Below are 13629 nucleotides of genomic sequence, written 5' to 3'. Positions count from 1 at the left end.
TGACCTAAACAAAAACCTATCTGAATAAAGATTTCCAAAAACTGGGTCTAAACTGTTGCACTCTTACGTGTTTATGAACACCAACTATTTATTTTTTCACCACAAATTACTGCAAGCAAAAAATGAACATAGATCTTGTGCAGCATAAATATTTCTGGGGTCACAAAGACTACCCTTGAACATATGCATATATCATGGATTAAGAGATTAAAACCAATCTGTTTTTAACTGCCCATTGCTGAGTCATTGATTTGCCACCCTGCTAGGCAGGCTGCAATGTCTCCATTTCTCTTGCAGAAAATTAAGCCTCTTTTCAAGATTCCACTGGGATGATGAACTTAATTATGAATCCAAGATGTTAAATAATGTTACAGTTAAGCAGGGAATAGAGGCCAATTATTATGAAGTTCCAAACATGACTCCATTTTTTTGAATATAACAGAATTCTGTCCAGCCATAAGCTTGTTTTTCCTCCTGTCAGTATCATTCTGATATACTTTTAGGTCAGAATGAAAAATATTTTATGAAGATGTCTATCTTAACATGAATTTACATTCTTTCTTATTTGTACATTAAATGACCAACTGTACATATGTAATTTCTTTGATGGCAGCAACAACATAGACTATGAATAATTATTTAATTTTGTCTTTGAAATAAAGTAGGTTTAGAGGTTTTAGCTGTTTTTATTGATGACCCAGCAGCTGGGTGGGTATGGGCTCCAGACACAAAAACTACAAGCAGTAAAAGGCTGGTTTGTTTCAGTGAGAATCAGTGCAGTGACTGCAGAAGCTGGAGCTGTTCCAGTGGGGCAGCAGGCAGAGGTGTCAGGGTGGCAGGTGCTGCTCTGGCCAGCACTCTGCCATCCCAGTGGACAGCTTATCTCCCCACTTCCAGGTGGGACTTTACAGAGTTTTGAATGTCTATAATACCAGCCACAACTACATTAGAGCTGTGCAGAGCCCTGCAGAGCACCAGTGCCCTACTTGCTTGCCAGTCCATAGGGGCATGGAGTTGAGCCTCTGTTCTATGCAAACCCTGGGTTTAAGTTCCTGGCTCCTGTGGAATGCAGAGTTCCCATGCCTGAATCTGCAAACATCAACTGAGTTTTGTTTTGGAAGAATACTTGCAAGGACTGTTCCTCCTGCACAGCTTCCATCTCTGAGTAAAGGAGCAGTCCCTCTCTGTGTTGGTTAAAAACCAAAAGTTGTGCAAAGCAGTTGAGGGGAGAAGGCTCATATGTTTTGAGAATATGGATAAAGCCAGTTAATGTTTCCACTCATGGGGAGGATGAAGCCTTTATTCCCATTATTCAGAACCTTAAGAAACACCCAACCTCAAAAATTCAGAAGAACGTTCAGAGAAAGAATCTGATTGTTGTTTAGTAAGTATAATTGTCTCCTTACTACACATAAAACTGTTAGGGAGATCTCAGAACTAAATATTTAAAGAAAGTTTAAATAATTTGAAAATGACAAAACTAATTTGGGGCACTCTGACACAAAACAGATCCCTACTGCCCTGGTTAAAGTGTTTTGCATGTTTTTTCATTTTAGAATGGGTTCTGTTTCCAGTGAATAAGAAATTATTTTCCATTGCCCTCGTCTTCCCTGCCCTGTCTTCACTACCTAGATTGTAAAGTTCAGGTAGAGATTTGGAAGGATTTGAGAGATTTGCTTAGTCATACAAAATTATTTTACCTGAGAGACTTAAAGAGCTCAAGGATTATTATTAGTAGCTGTAATAACAATCAGCTCTTACCTACTGCTTTTCATTCCTACATCTCAGAGTGCATAATGAAGAAAGGTCAATATCTGCTTAATAGAAGGAGAAACTAAAGTACAGGAAGGCAAAGTGATTTGATTGTGGCTTAACACCTAGGGTGTCACAACAAAGGAGCCAAGTTGGAGTAAATTACAGAGGCTTTTAGCACAGTTTCATGCTACCTAACAGCTACCTGGAGACCTGTGCAAAGGCAGTCTGCCTCTGTTCTCCTCCTGAGGATGTCTGCCACAAAAAGTGCTACTGCTGGGGTTTTCCTGACAGAGATCAGATTGGTTTTTCCATCTGTAGAGGCTGATGCTTTCCAGGCCAGGATGAAGAAAGAGGATGATGTAGTTGTGAGGAGCCATCGTGTGAAGCCCATTTTCTGCAAAGCTGGAGGACTAATTTGCACTTGGCACTTGGAACTCTTCAAACTCCACCAAAGTTTTTGTCTCCAATCTGAGGGTCTCACTGGGATGTACGAAAAACACAGTCACAGAAAAAAGCAGCACAGATGAAGGGGGGAAATGTCACATCCAAGTGACAGTTTCATGTCTGAAGTGTTAAACCATAGTTCCTAGTTGCCACTAAAGACTCAGAGGAGAAGTTAGCAAATACCTAAATCAGCCAATCCCTTTTCATACTAGGGCAGTCTGGGCCCTTGGGAGACTCTGCTGTGACTCTGTTCTGGCGTGGCATTTCACATTAATTTAAAATGCCAGAGAGAAGAGCCCTCGAGCCACTTTGTAGGTTTTATAACTCCCATTGTCTGTGCTGCTGCTGGGCTGCAGAGGTGGGGAGTGAGCCTGGCACAGCCCCTGTGCTGGTGGCTGGCACTGGAAATCTGGCTTGGACTGCTCTGTCTGGAATCTGCTGCAGATTTCAGAGGTCTCAGCTCCTCTGCAGCTGCAGCTTTGACACACACATAATGTTAATGCACTGTAGTTTTGATGGATTTAAAGGGAGTTAGTTATAACATGCACATCCTTCTCAGAAACTGGATGCTGATTTTACAAGTCAGTACTGCCAAATCGAGTTTAAAAGGTGTCAATGAGTGCAGAGCAGAAACTGTGTAATGCATCACCTGTCTGTAATTTACTAGAAGGATTCAAAATGTCAATGTCCCTCTTTAGACAGAGGAGCTAGTGTGGAGTCTGAGTTATGCTGTGCCAGGGATGCTGTGTAAGTTTTGGACAGCAGTGCAACAACACTGGAAAGTGTCCTTAACTTGATTTGGTGAGTTTATCTATATTTTTCCAGGTGAAGCAATCTAATAAAAACTCACTTTTGCTGATAAATTTCACCTCTCTTATCCTTAAATAGTAATAGGCAGTAATGGAAATCTAAGCTATCTAAGAGATGTAGATGCACACTGAGAGTGGGGAGGTGAGTGAAGGAGGCATCATTTTCAAAATGCCTGTTGACTGAGAGAGAGGTTTTGGAGGCTTCTTTCTCCCAGTGGGACTGGCAGATACAGGAGTTTGGTGTGTAGAAGGCTGCTCTTCCTACTCTTCCTAGTAGGAAATTATTCTGGGTTTTGACATCTGCCAAGGGAGTCCATTTCAGCAAAAATAAGAATTCTAAGTTAAAGCCCAGCATGTGAACATAATGCAGAACTACAGTCTGATGTGGGAAGCTTGAACAGCTAATAGTATTCTTCAAAATCAAAAGGAAAAAGAATGTCTTGTGCATTTTGCTGTATTTCTGGAAGAACTTGTGTTTAATTAATATTAATTCCAAAGGTTATTAACAGATTTACTTTTCAAATTCTCTGAAAATGAAGGCTGTTCTCAGGGAAGTACAGTAATTGTGCAGAGAACATGTTATTATTCATTGCTTAAAGGAAACCTAGCAACCTTTGCTTTGTGTGCAAAGCTCAACTTGTTTTCCAAAGAGCTGATATGGTGGTAACAGATGGTAGAAGGAGCAGCAGCTCTGATTGCAAAACTGTTTTGAAGCACAATTTTTACTGTTTTCCCCTCTCGAGGAGCTGCTTTGTGTGAGAAAATGAGGGTTCCCTGAACTAACCTCTGTGATTCTCCTTTTTGATATTTGTGATGCAGATGCATTTCACTGGGGTAATTTTAGCTGCCTTTGCTGTCCCCAGCCTGTGTGTGCTGTGCCTGGGAGTGAAGGGGCAGTGCTGCAGTTCCACTCTGGGTTCAGGGGAAGATTTTGGACCTCAGGAGAGCACAGAAAACAGGAATGGCATCTTTCTGACCAGTTAAAGAACACCTAGAGTTTCCAGTGGTCAGATTTCCTTCTCCTTGATCAGCTGTCCAGTACCTACAGTTATCCCAAGATGTATAAAAGAAATGTCTAGAGCTGCTCATGAATTTGTTTAGATGACTCTAAATCTGTGCCATTTAAGGCAGGAGGGTAACCTAAACATTTTCCACATGCTGAGTTTCAGCTGTAAATGTTAATGCAGAGGTTGGATGGAATCCAATAAACTGAGACTTTTTTAAAAAAAGAACAACAAAAAAAAAGACTCTACCATGGCACTGTACCATGTTCCTTCACTTTGATATAATTAATGTTATTGATAAAGGTCCTTTTCCCCTTCATTTATGGGGATAAATAAAAACTGTTGTGCAGAATGAAATACAGATTTGAGAAAATGTCAATTGTAGGCTTTATCCTCTTCAAAAGAGGAAGAGTCCTTCATTTGTGGCACCAATTCACAACCACTTTCCCTCATATGTAAGCTTAATGAAGATTTTCCAAATAACAGATTCTCTGAGTTCATGAAACAATAATTGTTGCACATGGAAGGTGGAAAAAAATAGGATTCTGAAATAATCAAGTGCAAATGTAGCTAGAAAGAATTGCAGAGCACCACACAATTTTGAGCTGACTTCTATAACATTTTAAGCTTCTTTAATATATATAAATAACATGTTTATTGTAACAAATTAGGTATTTAGCTAATGTGTCTTCTTTAGAAGCTGCTGCATATTTCTGAAGGCAAAAGGCAGAGCTGTTAAAGGATGGAAAATAAGATAGATCTTTTTGCACCATGTCTAAGCTAACCAAAAATACATCTTTCCTGGGAGTTATGACTAATCTAAGTCATCTCTGTGGGACAGGAATGTCTGAGGTGGGAATGGGAGCAGCTGCAAGTTTTCCTTGGCATCTTCTCTTAACAGTAACAGGAATGAAGACTGGGACACAGTTTGGCTGTTCCAGTTAAGTTCTTAATGCCCACTCTCCTGCTTGTATTGGAAATTTGCTGAAATGAGAAAAAAAATCCAGGAGCAATGGATACAATTTGGAAGATTACAGAAATGTTGTACTGGAAAGAAAAGTATTTGTATTTTCCATTTCTTTTTTTTTTCCCCTTCCTCACAGTTAAGTCATTATAATTGCATTGGATTACAGAATGAAATCCCCCTGCAGTGGGGATGGGGAGGTGCAGAGCCTGCAACCAGCACATCTCAGAGCACCAGCCCTGCAGTGTGTGTGGAAACACCACTCCTTGGCATGGGCACCTGCTTGGTCCACTGAAATTCTGCTGAATCTCAGGCTCTTTTAAGGGAGCTTCCCTTGAGCTCAAACAATATTGGCTACATATGGTAAGATGAATATTTCTGTGGGAGTAAGTCACTGTCACATCAACTGTAAATTCTGTTTCTGTGCCCTGCACTTACTCTCTGTCTGAGGTGTTTTATTTCCAACACAAAGAGTTACTCAAGGCCCCTGTGCAGATGATATTCTTTACAAATGCCATGTTCATACTTCTGTTTTTAAGGAGACAGGATTTTCCCCCCCCAGAGCATTCAGAGTTGCTTTCAGCTTGGTTATTTTTTCTTCATATTATGACCATCATTAGTGTGTTTGCTGTCATGGCTGAATTCATTTCCTGTATAGCTTTGTACACTTATCCTCTTCAGAAGAGCAATGCAGGGAGCAGGACTGTGCTCCACATTTAATTCAGTGGCAAAACTGACACCTCCATGGTCACCTAAGCAGATGAAATGGATGGTTTTGCTCATTTACAGCCCAAGATGTGATTAAACTATACTGGCTGAAGCAGGAGCTAGACTGTGGAGATCCCAATTTACCTGAAGGAGTCTCAGTGTTACAGGCAGGTTATTTTTACCTTTCCCAGCTCTGGCTTTATTAACCACATGATGATTCTGGGGTGACAGACTTTGTGAAGAATTTCTTCCATGAGCATGCCAAAATGTGAGCTCTCATCTGGTTTGCATACCTGCAATGCCATATGCTTGGACTTGTATGTAAATAACTCCTTTCTTTTGGAGGGTACGTATTTAAGAAACTACTTTATTTTGGATGTTTTTGGATGGTTCCTTCCTGGCAATGTGGACCATCTAGCAAATGTCACTAAAGATTAAGTTGTCCTCATAACAAATGTCTTGGTTTTATGTATATATTATTAGTCAGTATTTGAGACTCTTAGATTGGTTCTTTAATCAAGTGAGATTTCTCATGCACAATTCAAATTTATAATCATTAAAGAGCATTTCCTTCAAAGTCCCTGATGATTTATTAACACGACAATGACCTGTCTGAGGCTGTTTTTCAAGGTGGTAAAGAAATACCCCAGTACTGAAGTAGCATTCTCCTGGGTTTTGTGTAAGTATCTGTTGATGTTTTTCTTGACATCCAGATGTGAGAGAATTGCTTTGCACTGCTGGAACAGATGTGTGTAAATATAAACTCTTAAGAGAAAAGCTATTTGTCAAGTTTGCAGCTTTGTACACTTACTGTGCTAGCATATGGGAAACATGAGATGTGCAAGATTTTCCAGTTAGCCCAGGAAACTCCCATGACAGCAAGCAGTGTGATTAAATTTAAAGTTATTTTCCCTTGCTGTAGCTCTAAAATTTCAGTTCTTGCTACTCATTAGTTTTTTTTTTTTTTTTCCTGACAGCAAGAATCTTTCTGCCATAATCTTGCTGGCATGATTTCTTTCATCAGCCATTTATTACCTGATACCAGTCTCAGTGGAGGGCAAACCACTCCTCAGTCATGTAGGACAAGCTTTTGCAAAACAATTCTAGGAATATCCCCAGTCTTGCACAGCACAGTCCCAGCATGGTCTCTCCAACAGATTGCACTAATGTGCTGTAGCATTGAGATTAAATCTTTTAATAAAAAGCACTTGATGTCAAGTACTTTTGTGTGCTTGACACAGCCAGTACTTGGAAAACAAAAATTCAGAGCGGTCAGTTTTGCGCTTATTTATTTCACTTGCAGGTAGGGGACAAATATAAATATGCAGCAGCAGAAACTGACATTTTGGATTCCAAACACACCCTTAGCAGGATTTCTCCCTTAAGGGAAAAAGTGCCTTTCTCATCTGTAATGAGCTTTTAGGCCCCCTCTCAAGAGCAAACAAAATGCAATGGTCAGTGGGTGTAATAGGGATCTGAATCCACTCTTAGCTTCTCAATGTTTGACCAATTTGATTATTGACAATCTAGTGAGAATTGGAATATATATTGCATATTTCAGCATAATTGTGAAAAATGCTAATTTTTAATGTGAACTGGACATTTTATTACAGCACAAGTAAGTTTTAATTTTGCCTCTAGGTAACACTATTGTTTAACAGGTTATCACATACCTTTTTCCTCCTGTAATAATTTTAAATTAAATGTTTTAAAATATTGGGCCTTATATTTAGATGTTATCTTCCTGTACTTTTCCATGCACAAAGAGGAATGGTCCATGGCACAACCAAGACTGTGTGATGATTTTTAGTGTGCAGTGCCTGAAGTAGGTCCCTACAGAAGGATAATTCAATAAATGTGTTATTGACACACATTTACCAATGTAGAGCACCTGAGGTGAGCTTAAATCAGGCTTATGGTGACAGAGCCACCCTGGCTCATTTGTTTACATTTATTTCCTTTCTAATTGTGGCTGTAGATGTTTCTTCTTAGGCAGCTAAAATTATATTTGTGAAGTGCTGACTCGGTGTGGTGCAAGTGGAGCTTTCCTGCCAAGGTCCACGTTGGATGAAGGCTCAGCCTTGTCCTCCTGCCACGTGGCTGCCCCAGCCACCACCATCTCACACAGCCTGGAAAATGCAAGTCTGAAATAGCTGCAGTGCTTGGCCACACAAAAGGATGTTTTTATGTGGAATTATAAGGTTTGCAGTATTTCACAGGTCAAGTAGGTTTCCTGTCTGCACAGCACACAGTCCTTGTCCATCTGTCAAATACCAAATTAGACTGAATAAACAGATTTTTCTTATGATTTTACTTCAGGTTGTATTTAATACAGTGGTGTCTCTGCTGTAGCTGGGAACTGACTAGGAGGATGCAAATGTATTTATTTACTCTCCTAGTAGCTGTCACACATATTTGCCTCCATTATGATTATAATTTAGTGGCTGCCATCACTACTGCCTCTCAAATAAAACTACAAACCCCTAAAAGTCAGAAAAGCTGTAGGAAATGTGAAATCTGGGAGAGGAGCTGCTTTGGATGCACTTCCATGCTGGCCCTTTCCAAGGAAATTCTGATTATGTTAATGTCTTCAGCTCTTGCTTCTGAGCTTTATTTTTTTTTAATTAGCAGAGTGTTGATGAAAGCCCCTCTCCTTTCCCCATGGGACTGTGTGCTCCAGCAGAGCCCTGGGGCATTGCCCCTGTGGGCATCTGCTGTGCTCAGCACCCCCATCCAGCACAGCCAGGCTCATCCTGGCCAATTCTGACAATTCTTTGAGAGCAAAAGACCCCAAGTCCATTTCAGCACAGATCTGTGCACACAGGCACACTGAACAACACACATTTATTTGTGATTAATGGAAATTAGTATGATCCTATGCACAAGTTGGTTGAGGAGTACATGGCTTTGTCAGGCACTCCATTAAGGCTGCACAGGAAATTCTAAAGCCAGTTTGAGCTGACTCTTTTTCTCAATTGTGCTATATTTTATGTGTGGATATTCAGCCTTTACACTTAAATCTTATATGCTTTTTGAATAGAAACACTGGAATGATTCCATCTGCTTTAGTCAATAAGGAGATTATAAGGAGCACATTCCTGCTGTAAGGCAGAACACTTTCTGTGCAGTGTTTTCCTTCCAGAGAGGTGGTGAATGATGCTGAGAGCTGTGTGACAGCCACACTTGCCCTCTGCTGCAGGAAACACTGCACATTTGCAAACAAGTGGAGACTTTTTATAGTTTAGGGGTTTTTTATACAGCATTGAAGAGAAGCTGTGATTTTGAATTACTGAGTTTGGGAAATATGGTTTATTCACATGCCTGCCCTAGACAGTAGAGGGAATAAATAAAATGTTTTCCACTTTTCTACTGGAATGGCATATGCTGCATAAGAGTTGGAGAGAAAGCTCCTCCTGATTCAGCAGAGGCTCTGAGATATCCAGGGGGAGGAGGGACAGGGCAGCCCTGCAGCAGCCCCTGGCAGCAGCCAGCACAGCTGCCCATCCCCTGACTCTGCTGCAATTTGTGAGCTCAGGAGAATCTCCTGCCAGGCTGGATGCACCAGTGACTGCCTGTATTTGCCTTGTCTCCCTCTGCCTCCCTGAAGCAGCTTGGCTGAATGGGAACAGCAATAAGAACACCATCAATATCCATTTGTAAAACTGTCTAAAAAAAGGACTGAACAGACTGAGGACAGAATAATGCCAGTTGTTTATTACCTACTCCCCTGGCTGGCACAAAACCTCAAAGTTAACAAGGCATTGTTAAGTACAAATGACTTCTAAATTCACTTACTGCAAAGCTGTCTTTTCAGTTATAAAATGAATCAGATGGTTCTTGAATAGCTGAAAAACAAGAAAACCAACCAAGCTGACAAAATTGTGTCCATATGAAATGGAGCTCTGCTTGTTATTTAGAGGTGTCAGATAGAATTTGAGCCCAGCCTTGTGAAGTAGAGTCATCTGTGGTGGTGTTTTCTGAGCCCTGGGTACAGCTTTCCTTTATGGGCATTTTCTTTTATTCATGCAGTGCTGCCACATAAACTGTCAACAAGAAAACCATACACTCAAACTAGTTTCTTGCCACAATCCAAAACTTACCCACTTATCATTGGGAATTTTGATTTGCAGCTAAATCCTGAACTGCCAAAACTCTCAATAGAGTTGAAAACCTAAACCAGAACTTGATTTTAAATTGCTTGTGTGTCTACCTACAAATACATTTTTAAATGATTGTAGCTTAAGATACAGATGAGGAATTATACTGCATTCCAGCTTCCCTGGAAGCCTTTCCTCTTCTGTGTGTAAGAACAGAATTCCATGTAGTATTTTTGTCTGCATGACAGGCATAGGGATGCTGCTGTGGGCTGAAGGATGCAAACACTGCTGAGGCACACCAGGGCCCCAAACACCTTTGCAGAAGAATGTAAAAAATCCATCAAAATCCAAAACTTACTGTGGAATGCAGAAAACATGATCAAACCCAATATTTACTTCATAAATATTGGTGAGCCTGAATTGAGACCAGTGAAGAACAGGAGAAAGTAAATTTTTTTACTTGTTGCAGATCAAAATCAAAGCACTGAACCTGGTAATGTGCAAAGAGTTGGTGTGCTGGCCACAAGCCCCAGTAAGACCAGTGAGCCTCAGTGTGTGTCTCTGGTGGCTTTTTCTGGTTTCAAAATAGACTTGGCTGGAAAGAATGGCAAAAAAAGCTGCACAGATGGTCTTGGAAGTAGAGTTGCTTGAGCTCTTTCATTAATCACCTTTTTATTTCTTCCCTTCCAGGTGCAAGTGGGAAGTACACCTCAGGACCAAAGAATTGTGGGATACATTTCCTGCACTCACTTGCAAGCTATTGCAGGTACTGTCCTTTGATTCCTTCCTGTGCTTGTCACTATTTCCAGGATTTTGGTGGTATTTCTGTGCACAAGAGCAATGGTGTTGCCCCTCCTGTGTTCTGACAGTCAAGTGCAGTATGTGCTGCAAAGGAGGGTGGATGAGTATCCCAGCCCTTCACATCTTCAGTCTCAGAGTAATTATTATAGGGCAAAAACAAAAGAGAACTTATCTTTGCTCCCTCTTAACCAAATACTGGTATTTTAGAAATACATTATTATCATTGTTACTCAACAGCATTTACAACTCATACTGTATTAGCATATAAACAAAAATTTCTTTGTACATAACTGGGGGATAGTCAGAAGATACGTGTTGGAACAGCTGCTGATTTCTGGTGGGAAAAGCCAAAATTCTCTGGCTTTTGACCTGCAAATTTCATCCATGAATGACTAGCAAGTTAATATGCTCACTGGAAAATTCTTTGGGTCATATGTTTAAATCAGTTCTGTACTTTGAGTAGGTGTAGTTAGAAAAGCAAATCTACAGACCTTTACTTTGAGTGTGATCAGATTGGGTTGGATAGCCCTCATTAATTTAAGAAATAGAATAATTATTAATAGTGATGATGAAATGATGGCTGTGGTTGTCGTGCTGCTGGCTGCTGGAAGCAGGAGAGCCCTGCCAGACTGGCTGCTGCCAGCCCATGTGCTGGGACCAAGGCAGCCAGGGCTGCTGGGGCTGAGCCCCTGTGCTGCCCTGCTGCTCCTCCCTGCCTCAGCCACACACACCTGGCAGCAAAACTGCCAGCCCTCCAGGCCATTACAGACACTGGATGCTTATAAAAGAGATTAATGAATTTTTCAGCTGCTTTTTAACAATGTAAAGGTTTCTGCTTCCTTCCTTCTCTGCTTTTCTATTTTTAACCTACGGTAATGTTCTGGGAGATTGCTGAGATTTATTGATGTTCCAGATTCGTTCAGTTTTTTGGGTTTTGTTTCTAGTTTTTAGTCCTGTTCTTTCTTACTACCTAGTCATGTATTCTCGGCTAGTCTTTGATAGCCACATTGTGAAATCCCTAAAGTATTAAAGAGGAAGAGGGGAGAGGGAAAAAGAAAGGGGAAGTAATGTTCTATCATCAAAGTCAGCCTAAAGTTTGTTAAAGGGTAAACCACAACCTTTTGTTTTCCTGCTTTGTATTTTTAGGCTTATCAGGTTCAAACTACATTCAAATAGAGCAGACAATGATTTAAGAGTCTGTCCCTAGATATATCATATTTGTTTATGTAATGAAATGGAACACTAAAGTTAGTAACTTTGGCAGAGCAGTGCTTTCTGATTTGCATCATTTGATTCATAACATCCATACATTAAACAAATTATCCAAAACCCCAGCTTAATGATGTAAAGATATGTATCTATAAAAACAATCAGTGTTTGAAAGGTCAGCCATTTAAATCATCTTGTTACATCTGGCTGAGTGCAATCTGGTTTCCCTTCTAGGTTACATAAACTTACACTTGACAGTTCTGATACTGACATAGGTATAAAGTGAAATGATCCAACTGCTTATGAACAGGGACCAGCTACTAATGCTTTTCTCAAGGTATGTGCTGGCTCAACTCTGTTCTGAGCAATTAGTGTCTATTCAGACCTGATCCTCAACTTTACAAGAAATTTTAGAATTAGATGTAGCTTTTCCTCTCAGGTCTCTGCCTGGTACTGGTTGCTGCTATGAAGAAGCTCTTTATTTCCACTGTGGAAATAGTTGCATTTCAGTGACAAATGAAGGGATCTTTTAATGAGATTTGATGTAATTATTTTCCATGGGGCTGTTAATTTTACATGGTTCTTTTATGTCTGTTGATTAGTCAGTGATTAATGCTCTGGGCAGGTTTTGCTGCCTTGAATCCACCCACACCCCGAGTCCCGTTGAGTCACAGCTCACACACCCCACCAAGCCATCAGCACAGAGTCAGCCCAAGCTGCTGCAGCCCCATTCAAGGGATGCAGCCTGCTGGATCTGTCTCACACCCTGCTCACATCCCTGCTCTGCATTCAGTGTCAATGCTGCCACTGGCAGCCCACATTCTCCAGCCCAGCTTCAGGCTCCCAAGCCTACACAGAGCAGAGGCAGAGCTCAGCTCTGAGAAATCTCTGAGTGTTTGAAGCTGTGGTGGTGCAATCAGGATTGGCTCCAGTGCAGAGCACCCTGAGGCAGTGACTCCACAGATGTTCCTGCATGGCAGAGCCTGTGCACCCACAGCAGGGCAGCCTGTCCCTCCTTCCCCCTCCCAGCTGTGCCACCCCAGCTGTCACAGGCTCTGCTGAACTCGGCTGGGGACTGCCCTAGCTGGACAGGAACAGCAGAGTAAAAGGGGACTTTGCTCCTTTGGGTTCTTTGGTTTGTTTTATTTCCTCGGTCTACCCTGGATGAAGTGCTACAAGTGCAGGGGTCTGCACACAGTCAGGTGTGACACAGCCTGTCTCACAGCTGAACTGAAGCCTTTGTTTGTGACTAGGAAACAATTTTTCCTTGTGATTAGGCTTTACATCCTACACTTTGCAAGTTTGGTTTTTTTTTTTTCTCTTCTTCCCCAAGCTTCCTGCCAGTATATCCCATACTGCACTGCCTCCACTAGATCTTTTAATTTCCTGTGATTAGGCTTGAATCTGCTTTGTCCTACAGCCACGTGCTCCTTCCAGTGTCTCTCAGAATAGGACAGAACAGTCAGTGTATAATACTTGCCTGAGTTCTAACTGAAGCCAGGGTTTCACTCCAGTGTTTTCAAAGTGTATGGAAAGGGCAAGTATGATTATTCTACAGTGCACAAAGGTGAAGTATTTATTTATGCTGCTGAAGTTTCCCATATTACCCTTTCATCCTTCTGCAAGATTTGAAGCTGAAAGGAGCTTTCAGAGAATTTGGAAATGCTGGCTGCTGGAACCCATCACGACACAATTATGTGCATTTTTCCAGGCCAGTTCCTGAAGAAAAGAGTGCAGAGCAATTAGCACAAATCTGTATTCTTTGGCTAATCCCTGGTGGCAGTCAGATCACTGATTCTATCTGAATATTTAAGAAGTTGAACCTTTGTTGGGAGTTA

The 13629-nt window shown here is 41.1% G+C and overlaps 1 protein-coding gene across 1 annotated transcript in view; it reads left to right on the top strand.

Annotated features, from left to right (window-relative positions):
- SMPD3 (sphingomyelin phosphodiesterase 3) overlaps positions 1-13629 on the top strand; it is a 98667-nt gene that overhangs the window by 67137 nt on the left and 17901 nt on the right. Inside the window, exon 3 of the mRNA XM_079316561.1 lies at positions 10472-10547. Within this exon, the coding sequence (XP_079172687.1) occupies positions 10472-10547 (76 nt within the window). The remainder of the gene's footprint in view (positions 1-10471; positions 10548-13629) is intronic.

Source organism: Erithacus rubecula, assembly GCF_903797595.1.
Source record: "Erithacus rubecula genome assembly, chromosome: 12".
Classification (NCBI taxonomy): domain Eukaryota; kingdom Metazoa; phylum Chordata; class Aves; order Passeriformes; family Muscicapidae; genus Erithacus; species Erithacus rubecula.
This window is presented reverse-complemented; position numbering and strand designations above follow the sequence as displayed.